At 39.9% G+C, this 18086-nt stretch overlaps 1 protein-coding gene and 1 long non-coding RNA gene across 2 annotated transcripts in view; one reads left to right on the top strand and one right to left on the bottom strand.

The window, feature by feature from the left end:
• The window catches only part of LOC108878446 (uncharacterized), a 42510-nt gene that overhangs the window by 19070 nt on the left and 5354 nt on the right, over positions 1-18086 (bottom strand). The window lies entirely within an intron of this gene.
• Positions 5950-16961, top strand: angptl2b (angiopoietin-like 2b). The gene is made up of 5 exons (XM_018669155.2): positions 5950-6503; positions 11141-12045; positions 14225-14418; positions 15365-15635; positions 15775-16961. The coding sequence occupies exons 2-5, from the start codon at positions 11166-11168 to the stop codon at positions 15972-15974; spliced, it is 1545 nt and encodes a 514-aa protein (XP_018524671.1). The 5' UTR covers positions 5950-6503; positions 11141-11165; the 3' UTR covers positions 15975-16961.

Genomic DNA, 18086 nt, shown 5'->3' with positions numbered 1-18086 from the left:
TCCATAAACAGTAGGGAAATGAGCTATGGTCTACCTTGAGCCAGGGTGCTGTTCCACTCATTCCCCAGGCTGTCCTTTACCCAGGACATCAGTGATTAAAGCTAGCAGACCTGAACCTAAATACACAGCTACAGAATACACCTTGTTCTCTACAGTCCAGGGGCTGAAACAAGAGAGAAACAGGTAATGATTGCTGCATTAATGTGTCACACCTGGCTTGGAGGCTGGCCCATTCAAAGATGATGATATTGCTGCCTAATAAATGTCCAATAAGATTTGAGAGAGCCACAAAGATGGCATTTAAAGACTGATCACTCCTGCTATAAAACAAATCTGTCACATAAACATGTGGGATGACTATAATAGCATAACTGAGATCCATGATCCAAGATTCATGATTTGCTCCAAGTGTGACTTGAAGATGCTAACATCGTCTACAAAGCAGGTCTCATCTGCTATATGTGCACATGCCTATCAGAGTTGCAGAACAAAGTGTCAAGAACAGTCAAGAACATTGGGCACTGAGCAGGGTGTACATACATATCATGTTGAATGTTTAGTGTGCTGTACTTTTTTACAATAGACAGTTTTGAAGGGAATTATTTGTATTTGCACAAGCAATGATCATTGAGCCAAAAAAGTAGGTCAAATATGCTGCTGACATAATCCACACAGAGTCACAAACTCCACTGAGAGCTGAGCTTTCTGAAATCTGAACTACCTGACAGCTTCCCCTGATGACAGAGCTGCATGTGTTTACCAAACTCCAGCTCTTTCCTATATTACAACTCTTTCTTCCTGAGTCTTTGACAGGAAATCAGGTTGCCTCTTTGACACTGAATGGGCAATACATATATCACATATAAAACCCATACAGAACTACTGTGGTTGTCTTTCACCAGCATATTAGGTCACACATCATTATATTTACAAGTTGATCTTATAAGGTACAGGCCTTTATTTGTTGCTCTCTGCTGCTTCCATGGATCCCAAATCACAGCACCTGTTGAAAAAGCCTTTACCTTCTGAGTGCGTTCTTTTGGATTCTTTCCAAGTGATGTCAAGGCAGCCCTCTTGTAAAACATGTCTGGAAACCATACGGCAAACCTTTTGCACTTCTGACAAATAGGTATTGTGACCTTGATCTTTAAATTTCACGCTTGAGGCATGATGTCAAAAGTAATATATGTAGGATACTGAACTGGTTTATGGATTAATGCTTGTTAAGACACAAACTTTCCCTATCAACAGGGAAATACAGAAACTTCTGAATTTTCTGAATCTACAAAAACAAAAGTTGGTCACATGCTGCCTAATGTTATTTGCAGCTCCAGCTTTTAGCGATACATTGTTAAATCACTGCATGAGTTATGTCAAGAGATTTTCAGAGAAGGCCACACAGGTTGCTCATGCTTTCAACATCAGCCTAATGAAGTCTGAATGAAATCCTGTTCCTCTGAATTCTCACACGTTCCATATTTACTGGTCTCATTTGGTGGTTTCTGCAACAGTTGGGGTGAGCTTGACAAAATCCTGAGCCAGTCCCATTCTTTCCACTCAGATCATAAAACTCTAAATTTTCCTCCCAACAGAACGGTCCTTGTAGGTCTAGCCACCAGGCACACAGAGTCCTACACAGAGAGCCCATGGAATAATTAAGCAAACTCTTTCCATGCCACATCACAGAGGAAAATATTAATATTTCTATTTTGATAAATTTGTTACAGCACCAATTGATTTATAATGCAGCCATATAGAATAAACATGCCAAAAAAGGCTTATTTTGACAACAATTTACAAAAGTGAATTCGCAGTTGTAATAAGCTTGTCAATCAAACATGGATAACAAACAATACGCAACAGTAGGCCATAGGTGACAAGGTCAACACAGGTCACCAGAGAACCATCCATCATGGCTGGCAGACAGGGAGACACGCTGGCCTTGTACATGCCCGTGTTTAAACAACTCACACAGTAAGCCACTCATATTAGGTACATATACTAACAGACACAACACAGTCTCATTACATCTGATCCATTCATAAAAATATAACATGGATTAAGTTATTGTGGGACATTTGTAAAAACAAATTTGAATAGCACTAATAGTTCTTATTAAACTATGGACAAAAGGGAACTGTGTTGTTTGACTTAAAGCTGTCCAACTAATATGTTTATGTCAGTGTCACCCAAGGCTGCAAGTAACTTAACTGCGTTCATGTTTGTTAACGGAGTAACTTCTTTTCTGGCTTTTTGAGAAATGTTACACCGCACATTGGAAAGCTGCAGAGCTACAGTATTTGCTGGTAACAGTAAGTGAGCGGGGAAAAAGGCCCCAGGGTCATCTGATTACTTGCAACTTTGTCTAGAAATTTGCACAGATTAACCCAGCCACAATATCTTTATTCTCCTTTTGTTTGTCTTATAATCTAATTCTATACCGGCACACCATATCTGCTTATATATTTTGCACTTACTTGTATTCTGTCACTGCCTAGGTGTAACCTTTTCACGTCTGGCTTTTCATACTGAAACTGAAATGCATTCCACAGTATGCTTAGACATTCATCTTACAAGTTCACGTTGCAAATTTGAAGGATTTAGCAAATGAGCTTCCTAAATATGTTGTATAAATATTCTAGAATACTGTTTTTATTCAAGGATTTGTCTATGTTATACAGAAGATTTTATACATCCCTTCTCTTTAATAAGGATAAAACCATGATGTCATTCTTTTCCTTTCAGCTCTAAAAGGAGGCATGTTGTTGCAGAAACATTAGCTCATGGAAAAAAGCCCATGCTGTGCATCTGTCATTCTAAAGAGCTCTTACTGTTTTTGCAAACTTGTACACTTGTTTTCTACCAAACAGATTCGTTCTTCAGTCATGAACAACATCAACATAGAGACAGATCATGAGTTGCAGGTTACATATTTTAATATTTGAAACACTTGAATACTAATTTTAAAATGCTGTGCTGATCTAAAAAAGCTGTGTTTGACATATAAAAGTGCTGTAGGCTCTCTACTCTTTCTTCACTTCCTCATATCTATGTGAGCTTGTTTTGTTTAAAGGAGAATGAATAATGCAATTCACTAATCTAGCAGCTGTTACCCGTATGTGACTTATTTTGTTGAAAATAAACTCTTTATTGTATCTGACATTTACTTGATAATTTGGTGTGTTTGTGAGTATCAGAATTAAGATGATTAATAAGCCATTATCCCCTCGTAAACTCTACATTTTTACACAACTGGCCACAAATTGTATTCGTAACAGAAGCTTTCCTCCTGCTAATCCCGTTGAAAACATGGTAAACAATCACACAACTCTCTCAACATGCTCATTCATTCACCAACACAGAAACTCATCTGTGAAACATTTTCAATATGAAGCCACTTTCCATGATCTCTCTCATGTGGTGCTAGCAGCTTTAAAATGCATTGATTGGTTACTATTTCAATATGGTGGTAACATTTTCCCCTGACATTTTTATGATCCGGTGTTCCCCCACCTGCTGCGGATTAGAGATGGAAAGAGAACTAATCACTGCACCAACACCGTGGTTTTGGATGAGACCCAATGAGTCACTCAACACTGAGAGGCAGCTCAGCTTCCCAGCAAGTGAGTAAGAGCTTCATTCACCGGTTTGCTGCAAAGTCAGCTGCAGTTGTCATTTAGGAGCGGAACGAGAAGGAAGAGGGTATAAACAATTGAATAATACCAGTTCAGTAAAACATGTGACACAGGAGGGCTGATATTTAGTCACATTTTCTTTGATCAAAAATCTCTTTAAGGGATTAACTTGACCGGTCCTTCAGTCTGGCTTAATCTTGGATGTTATGAAATGAATTTGTCCACGTCGTGCTGGTCCAGTATCTTATGCCAGGAATTTTGTCTCATAAAGCCAGTTGTACATTCTCGCTGTGTCATTAGGGGAACCATTTAGATGGTTCCATTCACTTAAGGATGAAACTGAATCCACCATGGAAGAAATCAGCGGCTGTCTGCATGCAAAAACTGAATGACACATGATCTGAACAAAGAAATCATACATAAATGTGAAACTCAAATAATCCTTTATGTAATATACACAAGGAATATGTTTATAATATGTGATTTGGTTCTTCACTGTAGATATTTCTAAACTACAGTAAGCTCCTGCTTTCACTTTAGCTGGTTGCATTTTCAGCACTTTGTAGTTTACAATATTTTCTTTCACTTACTATTAAATTATGCTCCAGGGATGTTACAGCAACTAACATCAGAAAGGTTAAATGCTACCTATTGTAAATAGCTTTTCCAGTCTTACTACATTTGGTTAATAGTGCATGGGAACATTTCCCCAAAGTCAAAGTATGACCGTTTTATGACTAGAGGATTCCCTGATAGAAAACACATGAATGCACACTGTACAAGAGGATTTCAGTGATGCAGTGAGGCCAATCTTTAAATCTATAGGCTTAAAGGGCATTGTACATAGAAATTTAAAATAATTCAATGGAAAACGCTGATTGTATAGTATACAATATAAGAACACTTGAATAGTTGCATACACAGTAGAAAGAAAATTTAGCTTTGGCATGAGAGAGACATGCAACCTCTTCTCATTCATTTTAATTATTTTCCCTTCCTTTCCTATTTTATACTCATCACAACACTTTATAGTTTATAGTTAACACACATAAAAGTTAGTCACCATCTGTAACATATTTAATGTTTATACTCCAGAGAGGAGAATCACACATCCTCTGCATTGTAAAACAAACTCCACAGCCAAACTTAGAAATTTTATTTAAAAAGAAGCTACAATAAAACACTGCACTGCATGCAATACTGCATGATAAACTGGAACTTGATAAGATGACTACTGTTAGCTGCTGGAATGATGCCTAATTTTTATTTGCTCAAGGCTAAAACAGTTAAATGTAATAGTTGCCCATTTGGTGTTGTTACAGGCTGGGTCCAGACAAATTATATTTGAATAGGTGAAACATCCATTAATACCAGAATTAAAACGTCTATATTATAAAATTATATTTTAATAGCTGCAAGAAATGTGTAAATTCTTCTGTAATTACACATTTAGAAAAATACAACTGTGAAGTTTCTGTCCATCAAATAGAAAATTAAATATTATGTAATCTTAGCAGAGGAAATCCAGTCACAACATTAGTAGCTGGACAACTTTATTCTTATTGAAAACAGGAAGACAACACAAAAACAACACAAAAACAGCAGCCAAGGCAACAGTAAGCAGAAGCCAAGTCTCTGCTTGAGAAATTTACAGATCATTGGCAGGATGGTCCACACTTTGACAGAACAACATGTTTCATATCCTATTGTCCACCAACACACATGGACACAAGTACTGCTCTGCTTTTGAAGTAATTATGCAATTATCCCCCCACAAGATGTAGTTCAAGTGTGCTGCACTAAACAGAGATCAAGCCTGTTTCAGACATGTCTCCTCCAGGCTATGAAGTAGGGTCAGCAGTCACTCACCCAGACCTAGTCTGAGTCAAACACCTGGATCTGCTTCCTTTCTGTCAGCGTCTTTCCGTCCCTCTCAGGGCAAGTGTTCACTCACGCCCAATTAGGATCTGATCAGTATAACATCACTGCTGCCCACCACCAGAAGAACCATGCAGACCGAGCCAGAAATAGTGGTGGTGGTGAACCAGTGGCCAGGGGGCAGGGGTTGGAAATTTGAGAAGTGTGTGTGTGTGTGTGTGTGTATGGCTTGTGTTGTGCATGCTTGTGGATCTCTTTTGTGCCATGGGGAGGAGGGGTGGAGAAAGAAGGCTGTTGCTTTAAACAAGAATGTGTTCATTTTAAGGGAGAGGGGGAGGCTCTGAGCTCAATTTGACTGCCTACTGAAACACTGCTAGAGTATTTCTCATCATTTAAAAGCACCAAGGAGGGGGAGAAAGAGAGGGAGGGCAAGAGAGAGAGAGAGAGAGAAAGAGAGAGAGAGAGGAAGGGAGGGAGAGAGGGAGGGAATGAGAGAGGTGCATTTGAGAGAGACAGCCTCTTAGAGCTGTGAGGCAGAAGTGATGGATTCAGCCCACAGAAAAGTGACAGTCTTCTTCTAACGGGCCACAGGCAGAACACAACCTGCCCCGGACTCTCACCATTTATCAGGAAACTACCTCCACCCATCCAACTAAAGTTACCAGTTGTCTCTTGAAAGTGTTCCAACTTTTTCAAGTGGATTTTGGAACAACCTAGTCAATGTTTGCTGAAGAGTTTCTGACAAGTTGAGCTTCTGTTGAGCTAATGACGGTCTATTAATAATAGTCTTTAAAACACAGCTACCTCTTCACTGGTGGAATGGACTGAGGTGACAAAGAGTGAGTAACTAGAAGCGCAGAGCACAGAGACCGGGAGAAGAGGACGCAGGTTTCATACTTGGGATGACTCTCTACCAGGAGAAACTTCAATCAGCTCTGGCAGGAGGGCAAGGCAACTAAGGGAGCTTCATCAATACTCTACAGTTATCTCGTAAGCATTGTGTAACCTCTGACTTAACTTCTTATTTATATATTTATCTTACTGGTTTATTTAACAGGGACGCTGAACGTGTACAAAAATCACTTCAATACTCTGCATTGAAAAATCGTCCATGCTTGTGACAAATCATTTTACAGAGGAAATTATGACTTTTTTGGTGAGATATAAGATGTTAGTGAGCTCAACCTCAGTCGGGTTTCTAACATGATGGTGAAGCATTTTTTTGTAATTTTATTTAACTGATTGAAGTCAGACCTTGGCTGTTCCCTCTCAAGCTGCTGCACTTTATGATGATTTTGTTTGATCTGGAATTCAGCATGGAGCATCTGTGATCTGACTCACTGTTTGGTGCCAAAGGGTAATTCCTACTTTCTGATGACTAACTGGACAGACGACTCTGATAGACTTGGTTGAAGAGGGTTAATTCAGCGCATGGGGATGCTGGAGAGCAGGCTCTCGAGGCGGAATGCTTCTTCACTACTGATAAAACCACTCAGCTTGTCAAAACACAGGACCCTAAAGGTGTAAAATAAAGGCACATGGGCAGTGAAGAGGATGTGTAGAGGATAATATAGAGCAAGCGCCTTGAGTTATACACGGTGACAGAGATTTCTTTTCTAATATCTAAAAAGTACCATTCACGTCTAAAAAAGAAAAGATAACCTTATTATGTCAGGCAGGCTGCAGCTTCAGGATGTTCCCCTGGGCTCAAGAGGACAGGGAAGCAGGCGGCTGAATCCCGTCTTTGTTTCTGTTGCCAGGGTAGTGTTTGGATAAGGGGCTTTGAGGTAGAATGCTGGAACTTATCGAAACAATTCCCGAGACCCCCTGCCTCCCTCTCTGACTCAGATCACAAGTAAGGTATGGAGGAACGCTACAAGTAGTAAGACACACAGAATGAAACCAAAATTTGAACAAAAACTTTAAATCTCCTGCTAAATGGTGAGTAAAAATAAATACTGTCCTCCACCTTCAAACTGTGCAGGTACCTGAGGTTAATCATGTTCCAAATGTTATGTTACACCCTTACAGGGATTACATGCTTGAGGAAAGAATGAGGTCACCCTCAAGGTAAAGTAATAGTGCAGATTACCATGAGCAAACTGAATTTGACTCTGATCCAACACATATTGGGTGTCAAGCAGGAGACTCTGCCAGTTCTCAGCGGAGTTGGCACTAATTTGAACGTGCAGCACAAAGCTGTCCTGCAAAGTGCCTGCTTCTTTTTGGCTACTGACAAATTAGATGCTTTGTAGTTGTGTTGTGATCTCCTGCTGTGGATGATGATGATGTGATCATGAAGCATTCACACAGAAAGTAGGACACTGGGAATGAACTGGGTCAGTAGATAGAGTATGTCTTATAGGTACAGCAGGGATAAAGGGGGTAGTGGTCCTGCCTCTAGAGGGTCTAGCTCTTTCCGTCTGCCACCACCACTGACTCTCCATGTGTGTATGGCAGCTCACTCTAATGAGGTGACGAAGAATGTGAGGAATGCCATGCTCATGCTGAAATGAGAGGGGCTGGGGAGCGAGACATCAGTCAGTCTGAGTGAGGCTGCCCACCTTCTAATTAATATGTGCTGAGCATGACCAAAAAGGCTGGAGCGCAACACTGGTCACAGACACACTGACCTATCCGCAGCACCTGCCTATCACACTTGATTTAACATTGAGTGAAATCCAGGAGTCGTCGTGTAAACACAGACTTCCCACCTGAAGACAGTAAAACCAAAACATTTTGGTGTGAAGCAGACTTGAAGAAATTACTCAAGAGGAGCTGCCAATCAAATTACAATGAGAGTGGTTATTCACTGCACTTCTGTCACTCGCCTTTAGGACCTGAGAAGAGTAGATGTATATGACACTTCTCAACACCAGTTAATCATTCTAGCTATTGGCCAGTCAATAGCAGCTTGTTAAAGTGAACTGATGTTAGGACAATAATGAGCTGCGGGGGCTGTTAACAGTGAAGACGGAGGAGGAGGCTTTCTGTTGTTCCCTCTGGCAGACTGTGGATAGGTTAATAACAGGCTGTCTCCGTCAGGGCAGATGGGACTCTCTCCGGTCCCTGGGAGACTGAGCCCACCAAGTGTTGTTATTTGAAAACGCACATTAACTGAAAAACACTCACAGACATGCACATACCACATCTACTCACACACAAACATACATTTCATCACAAGCTGCAAACATTTTCCCCTCGGCTTTGAAGTGTAGTGAAGCCTAGAGCAGGAGATTCCGGGCTAACGACGTCCAACATGGGTCTCCTCAGCAGCAGGGGCAAATCACACAGCATTTCTCAGAGACAGAGCTCATGTTCCAGGGAGAGAAACCACAGGAGCCACTGGCCAAATACAGTCATCAGCACATTACAAGGGACAGACTGTGGGTTGCTCTATTATCTTGGTATGAGCTGACTTGCAAGCTAATATTAGTGATTTCTTTAAGGATTGCTCTATAAGACTGGAGATCATTTCAGTGATAACTGATAAGTATCTCTTTGCATGGTATGAAAAATATTTATGACATTACAGTCTCTGCATCAATTGACATTTGCTGAGATGATGTCATACAGCCAGGCTTTGTTAGGAGCATTAGTACTATGAAAGATCTCTTACTGTGCTGACAGAAGACAGTTTCATGGTAAATTTGAAACAGAAACTACACTCTTCTTTGAGGTTTTTTTTTTTTTTTACTCTTTCTCCAGCTGAGGACTTGCTACTTTTGGGTACTGTTTGAAGAAAATACATGGAAAAAAATCACACCTTACGTTCTTCTAGAATGTATATGATTTTTTTTTTCTGGCCAGGTAAACAACAATATCAAAAAGGCTGACAGGTTACACAGGAATAAACGTGTGCAAAAACCCTTTTTTGGTGCAAGTTTTTTGCAGTAACAAAAAGTGTTTACACATTCTATTCTAGACAGATAAAGCCAAAAGAGTCAAATGTGCAAGGGGTCATGTTCTTGGAGAGCGCTGCATTTCTCTTCTCCATGTCTCCAACCTAATGTGCTGGCAGCACGCCCGGATTAACAAGACAAAAACATTTCTGCTCTCTTCCCAATTTTGTGCTGAACATTATATGGTAGATAATCTTTCACACAGAGGTAAGCTTTTACAAATGTGTGAGGGAAGCCCTTGTAAGATTGGCAATCCTTACGCAGCTCTTCAAAACCAAGCCAATATAGGCCTCTCTATAATGCTTTCTGATTAGACAGGCCCCTCCTGACTCTAGGGAGGTGTTACACAGGACCCCTCTGTAATCCAATATGCAGCAGCTTTCAATTAAGGTGCCCCAGGAGTTCAAGGCCTTGTTATCCTTACACAGGAGTTACATTCTCCTCAGTGGCATCCCCTCCGCTTCTAATAACACCACATCATCTTCAAAAACTGCCTGCACTTATTTTTCTTCTAAAAATGTCTACACTATGAATGAGTTATGGGTTGTGCCACAAGGTCCAGGAACAAAAAAGAATTTAAGAGAGACTGTAATCTAAACAGGAATATATCTATATCTAAGATTTAATCAGAAATGAACACTGAGTCAGATAAGGATACTGTTATGTAACACCCCCAATTAGACTCCTCAGCATGCTTGCATGATTTAAGTAAGCTTTCACTCTGACATTTTAAAAGTGGATACATGAATTAAATGTCTGAATGCAACTTATTTCCCTCTTTTGGTAAGGGCTATGGACAGGACTGATGCAACACAATCAATATTTAAAGCAGTTCCATGAATAGCATCATCTGGTAGTGCCTCAAATTTTCCATAAGCACAGATGTCCAGGCCTGCAGAAGGGAGCAGATAGGAGTGTTTCTTTGTGTCAAGGACAAGCAGTGGCAGTCGCCCAAAGAGAACCTGAGCCAGCAAACTAAGCTAAACACAGTCCCCCAACAGCAATGTAACTGACTAAAGAGATCAGCACATCATTAGACAAAAGAAATGTTTCTCTTAGGGCCAGTGGAGGGATTAGTAACTTTCAAACAGCATTGTACTGCATACATTTGATGGTGGAAAGCTGATTTAAACAAACCGGGATCAAGGCCAGATGAATTCAATGAATTATACTTAAAAGCTATTGGGAAAACAGCAGTGTGTGCTCACGCCAGTTTTGATAGGTTCAGTGTAGTAACCATGAGATTCTTGATTTATGTATTACACATGAATTTATGCGTTTCCTGTCATGGAAAAAATCGCAGCCGCCACTGAGGCTCTCTGCGGGGCAAGTGGGCGATTTCCTTTCAGATATAATCTTTTTCAGTAGCCCATATTTTTGGGAGCTGTAATGACCTCCAGACCTGCTTAAGTTGAGATGTGTATGCACAGGACATCTGTGTCAGCCTGCTCCTGGCAGGTAATGATGGATAGGACCAGAATATCCTGATAGGCAGCCTTCTTCTGGTCTCAATCAGCATAGCTGTGAAGGACTCCATTGATGTCCTGTCAAAATGCATGTAGCCCAATCCTGAGAGCTTTGAATTGTTGGTGGAATAGGTAGTGTGTAGCTACTGAATGCTCAGTCAGTCTTCTGCTTACCCACTACAAAAATAACTAATTTATTAAAAGCTTTATCACTACAGTGCAATCATGTTCTCCATTTTTCTTACCCCATTCTCCTCAGGCTTTGGTGAGTTGGACACAAACTCATGGAGCCCCCTTCAATGGTCCTGCTGGGGCTCCTTCTTGTTTATGGACTAGCCTGTGGTGTCCAGCAGACTCAGGGGAGTCTATCAGACAGCAACCATGGCAGGGACAGGACCCAAGAATTTGAGAGTAGTGAAGATGGTATAGAGAGAGAGTTTCTCTATGCTGGAAGGAGCAAGCGTGCTCCAGCTGACCAGCAGCAGGACAAGTGTTCCTACACTTTCATTGTGCCTCAGCAAAAAGTGACTGGAGCCATCTGTGTCAACTCCAAGGAGCCAGAGGCCATGCTGGAAAATCGGGTCAATAAACAGGAGTTAGAGCTGCTAAATGTGGAGCTACAGAAACAAAAGAGGCAGATTGAGACCCTGCAGCAATTGGTAGAGGTGGACGGAGGTATTGTTAATGAGGTCAAGCTTCTGAGGAAGGAGAGCCGAAACATGAACTCTAGAGTCACTCAGCTGTACATGCAGCTGCTGCATGAGATCATCAGGAAGAGGGACAATGCCCTAGAATTGGCTCAGATGGAGAACAAGATCCTGAACCAAACCTCTGAGATGCAACAGCTCACCAGTCGATATAAAGATCTCGAGCACAAGTACCAGCACTTGGCCTCTTTGGCCACTAACCAATCAGCTCTTATAGCTCTGTTGGAAGAGCAGTGCCAGAGTCGCCCTCCCCCTCGTCACGTACCTGTCCCCCAGCCACGACCTCAACCGCCTCCACCATCACCACCTCTTAACAAACCTTACCCACCACCTGTCCTTCCACGAATTAACAACCCAATCAGCAACGAGATCCAGAGTGACCAAAAGTCCCTACCGCCTCTTCTTCCAACGATGCCCACTGGCACACACAGCCCCTCCACCACTGATAAACCCTCTGGTGAGTCTAAAAAAAGTCTGATTTGAACTTTTATTTTCATGCATTCTTACCAAACACACCAGTTGCCATCACAAAGTGGTCACAAAGAAAGGATTGTGTGTCTGAGCTAACTATATCGTGCGTGAACCCCTTAATCATTAATCACAAGACAACACCAAGCACAGATTCTTCCAGTCAAATTTAAATAAGTCCCACGTCTTCCCAGAGCAGAGGGCTCTCAGGGAGAACAGAAATTCTGTTGTCTACTGCCTTTTGAGATGCATATCATCTAATTGCCATGATTCAACCCACACAAAAACACAAAGCATATCAACAGGGTAAATAAATGCATCTAAATGGATAGCTGGATCCAAGCCCATGGGGCTCTTGAACACATGTTAGTGGATGATAAAGCTTTAAAACTGATGTGAAGGGTGTTTTGTGATATCAGTTGCAGTGAATAGTCTATTGTTGTTCCCTTTCATTAGAAGACTTCAGTTTTAAAATGGTGGAAAAAAGGACAAACCATTCCCAACACGACTACTGGGAGCTTTTTCCATTGACATGTTGTGCTACTGCTTGCCATTTTCACCAGGCAGCATGTGAACGGTAGCCTTTGTATGGAATGTTTGAAAGGAGGCAAGTAATTTCCTGCCCACAGCCATGCAACTAACACCTCAAAAAGTTACATAAACTCTTAACACGAACAGAGAGCTCCACACAATGCAGGAATACAGGGAGGAAGAGAGAGACCTGAAAGAGCAACAGAAAGAGAGGGATGGAGTCGATGAAAAAGGGGAGGGGGTAAAGTAGGAACAGAGAGAGATACCGGGAGTCAGTGATGTCATTTGTTCCACCAGGCAAGAATCAGTCATATGTTCCACCAAAGCAGCAGACTTTATCAGGCAGAACAGAGCAGGGCAGGGCAGGGCAGGGCAGCTCTCTGGCTTGTATCTGCTCAACAGAGACATTCCTGAGAGTAAATGGATGGCAGAGAGTGGGCCAAAAGACAGATATCATCCACAGTGATTTCATAAAACCAAAAACAACTTGTTATTGAAACTTCTGGCTGGTCACTTACAGCTCTGTCAACTGAGCAGGGCATCAACGCACATTGTATGATAAATTGAGTACTTTGTCTCTTCTTTCACATACCTCCTCTGTCTTAATATGTCCTGCACACTGCCCCCCTTCTCTCACTTCTAACCCTTTGTGTGACCCCCTATTATCTTTTCTATGTGTTTCCAATGTATTTAAATGCTTTGTAATCTGGGCCAGTTGGAAAACTGCACAAGTGTGAAATCTTGAGAACTTAAACACTTTCACAGCCAATTGAAGTAGGGGAGACAGTTGCCCCATTAGTGTTTTTCCATATCTATTAGATTTGGAATTTGGGGTAAAAATCATAATGGCACACAGGCAAATTAGGTTTCACAGATTTGCACTATAAAATTCAGTAAAACAATCATTGACCTTACACAAAATCTACAAAACATTTGTAGTATGATTTCTAATGCTGCAGAATAATGCAGGGCATATGCTGCATACTTATCAACAATATTAAATCTGTAAATAAAAACATAATCTTCATAACATGGTGTGGAGGTTTTCCTGTTACTTAACAACTGTTACTTATTGTAATACTGGCAAAAAAAAACAAAAAAAAAAAACAAAAAAATAAAACCCCCAAAAAAACAAAACTTAAGTGTAGCTTAAGACAGATTTACAAGCTGTTTTTTAAATTAATTTAGTCCTGGAAATCCTCTCCTCAAAACACAATGTGAAGCCTTAATAGATATGCTTACAGTGAAAATGACGTGTCTATATAGTATAAATACGAAAATTGTGAAAAGTGAAAGCAAGTAAAATAATAATCCCACACTGTAAAGGATCACAGATCATTGAAAATTTTTGCTCCTGTTTCATCATTCAGTAGTCAGGATTCCCTTTGCCCTCATGCCAGTGTTTCTTTTGGCTGCACAGCCGGCAGCCATTTCCCTTATGAGAGGAGCAGCCAAAGTCAATTCTACTGTTAAAATGAAAGCCTCTGCTGAAAAATGGGATTCCCTATGGCAGAGTATAACAACTCTTTGTGTCACTGTGACTTTTTCTCTATTTCCTTTTCTTGACTTTTGAGATGCTGTAGAAACTGACTGGGTTTTACAGACTATACATGGCATGTTGTCATCTCTTTCTTAAGGTCCATTTAGGGACTGTCTGCAGGCTCTGGAAGATGGCCACACTGCCAGTGGGATGTACCTGGTGAAGCCAGAGAATGCCAATCGGCTCATGCAGGTGTGGTGTGACCAGAGACACGACCCAGGTGGCTGGACTGTGATTCAGAGGAGGGTGGACGGCTCTGTCAACTTTTTCAGGAATTGGGAGACATACAAGGTGCAACAACCTCACACCAAATCAAGGACCTTATAGTTTGGAGGGAAGCTGTTGGCTTATGTAGGTTGTCTTGACACTAACCAGATGTGAACATGTAATGAATAGGTAATTGTTAAGCTTTCAAAGTGTCTGATGCAGTACCTGCCTCAGTCACTGCCACGGCCTTATGACTCATTAATTCCAGCAACATCAGCTGGTCTTTGTAAATCAACTTCACACTAAAATATAAAAGTGAAAATATTGCTCTTAAATGTGACATTAGTTTATTTTGTCAGTATTCACAATGTTTCTTTCTAAATACTGCATCAGATAAAGAGGGCTGTGGTGAACATTATTTTTGCAAAGGGGATCTCATTTTCTTTATGTTTTGAAAGGGAAACCCCTCTCACAGGGAAAGGCAGTTCATTGGTAAACATTTGTTCGCGGGCCAACAATTCACAAGGGTCCTGATTAAATCTTAGCTAAGGGCTACAGTGGAGATATTTCCAATACTTTTACAAAAAACCTTTAAACCACAAAAGATCTGAAATTGCTTTTGTAAACTCATCAGAAGGGGTGTTTCCATGATTCAAAGCATGTGTAGGGTAGGGGATACCACAAACTAACATACAGTATGAACAAATCCAAAACAAAGCAGTAGGACAGCATTTAGTATGTTGGATTTTATACAGTATGCACTCTATCCTGCTGTGTTTTCAATAACAAAATAATCTGGACACCAGATACAAGCTATAAACCTGACTCAGAGGGTCCATTTATAATAACATCCCCTGACAATAAACAACCCCATAGAAGAGCTAAATTCATAATTACCTCCAGAGCATGAGCAATGACCCTGAATCATCCCTTAGACATCCACACTAACTATTCAAAGCATTTCACAGAACATTCACAAAGGATTTCCTAATCATACTGATAATGTTTTTCTTATCAATGCACTTCACAGCAAGGTTTTGGCAATATTGACGGCGAGTACTGGCTGGGTCTGGAGAACATCTACTGGCTGACTAACCAGGGGAACTACAAACTGCTGGTCACGCTGGAGGACTGGTCTGGCAGGAAGGTGTTTGCAGAGTATGCCAGCTTCAGAGTGGAGCCCGAAGCTGACTTCTACAAGCTAAGGGTGGGCCGTTACCATGGCAATGCTGGAGACTCTCTTACCTGGCATAATGGCAAACAGTTCACAACACTGGACAGGGACCATGATGCATATACAGGTAAAAACAAAACAAACAAACAAAAAAAAAAAACAATGATACAAAATGTTATACTGGAAAAATCTTGGCAGCTTAAAAACAATTACTCAAAAGATGTTACTGCACACAGCCTGACTAATTTATTTTCCCATCTCTCTAGGCAACTGTGCCCACTACCAGAAGGGAGGCTGGTGGTACAACTCTTGTGCCCACTCAAATTTGAATGGAGTTTGGTACAGAGGAGGACACTACCGCAGCCGCTACCAAGATGGAGTCTACTGGGCTGAGTTCAGAGGAGGAGCCTATTCACTAAAGAAAGTGGTCATGATGATCCGTCCAAACCCAAACACCTTCCACTAAGCATCCAAGGAACACATACAGTACTGTATCTCTCACTAAACCAAAACCATTACAGCTCCTAACATCCACGCAAACTTTATCTCTTTTGTTTAATGGAGTGGCACCAGACCGAGCCAGATGACAAAGAGAAGGATGATGTTCAAAGTGCAATATCAAAACATCAGGCTGATATAATGGTACCTCTAATTCAACAAATTTGTGCACTGTTATTCAGTTGTCTGTACCATTTGCCCTTTACATTTTACTCAGTAAAGACATGCACTCATTGCTCAGGAGTTGTTTTAAATACACTGTCTATGATACAACACAAACCTGCTTAGTTGACAGTGCTCTCATTTGATCTGAGTGAGACAGACAATGTGAACCTAATTTGACACAAAAAAATTACAATTACAATAATTCAGTTAATTAGCTTTGATAGGAACCCTACAATATATATTAGTATGTATGTATGTATGTAAAGTTTTTTTTTTTTTTTTTTTTGCAGTAAGAAACAAATGAGGTTGACACAGGAAACATATCCAGTGACTTTTAATTTCATTCTAATTACATTCTTCAAATGTGTAATTTATAGGAACAGTAACATTTATTGTATAATAAAGGGTTGATATTAAGGCCAGTTTTGTCAATTACAATAAAATATACTGTTAAAAAAAATAGGTCCATTATCTTTTCTAACAAAGCCAATAACTGAAGTTTGTGTAACATTTAACAGATCTAAGAACAAACATCAACTCACAAAATTTGAGGAGATACATTCTCTTCAATGTCCTGTTTTTTTCAGTACTTGTTTTGAAATCTTGAATTGCTTGAACAGGTATCCACCAATTTGCTTGTATGAACCAAGCACTGTATTTACTGTATAAATTTAGTGGTTTGTTGATGTCAATAGATCCAACACATTGCGTTTGTACATAAGATATTTGTAATATAATGTATTAAACCTGTTATGTCACTAATAAGTTGCAATAAAATATGTACAGCTTGTGTGTTTTTCTTTTTGTGTCTCTTGCCATAAAGTATGCTTAGTAAAGCTAACAAGCAGCCATAACAGCTTCAAGCAAAATATGTGCATATGGCTGACTACATCATGTTTCTCAACACTGTCATTTAACTTAAATTACAATGTTTACACAATGTAATTTAAATTACTTAATGACAGCAGTCATATACATTAATATAATGTGATTCATGTTCATATTAATTTGAATGACTTATGTTAGCCCAATGACTGTATAAAAAACCTTATGCATACCTCTAAAGAGGAAAGTGTAACACCAAGATCCTAAATGTTAAACCGTTATATCTCTATTTTGGTGGATTAGCACCCTGTGATGACATTATGTTTTTCATAACACAGATCACACTCCTGCTCTCAGGTATTAGAAAAAGAGACAGACTATGTGACTATGCCCTTGTTTTATTAGCTGACAATATTAGTACTTATCTGACCACCCACTTGCTTCTCTATAATTTGTTTTTACATCTACAGTGAAATATACATGGTAGTCATTTCCTCATTGCATTATTTATACTGCACAACTTGTTGAGGTTAAATCCCTCAAAGACTATTCATCATTCAGAAGAGAGTTTATAATATATAAACCCATGATAATAATTATGCCAACAATAACAGATATGCCATTTTGGATACTATTCATGAGAATCTCAATTGAATAAAATAAGGATATACTTTTCAAGTTTAACTAGTCAAAATTAATGGTATAAATTAATTAAATGAACTGTAATTGTAGTTTGTGTATTCAACATATAAGTGCGTTGGAGAGGTTTTTTTTTTAAATTCTGCTTTACAGACTAAAATGTTTAATTTAAATATACGTTCCACAGATTACTGCTGCTTTCATACTGAAAGCTAATCACTTACAGTTGCACCATGCAGCAACCATAGCTTTTTATAAATCAGATTTTTACTATGTCCTATAGTGCAATGCCCTCTTTTTTCTTTCTTTTTTTTTTCTTTTTCTTTTTGGCTTCAATTCGGACTAAAATTTCACTGAAAACAGAACCATTACATCCTGACAGTGCAGTAATAAATAACATGCCATGAAAAACTACATCAAGTGTTGCTCCTAATCACAAAGACTATGTTAT

Source organism: Lates calcarifer, linkage group LG13, assembly GCF_001640805.2.
Source record: "Lates calcarifer isolate ASB-BC8 linkage group LG13, TLL_Latcal_v3, whole genome shotgun sequence".
Lineage (NCBI taxonomy): Eukaryota > Metazoa > Chordata > Actinopteri > Centropomidae > Lates > Lates calcarifer.
The sequence above is the reverse complement of the archived record's forward strand: the minus strand, read 5'-3'. Positions and strand labels throughout refer to the sequence as shown.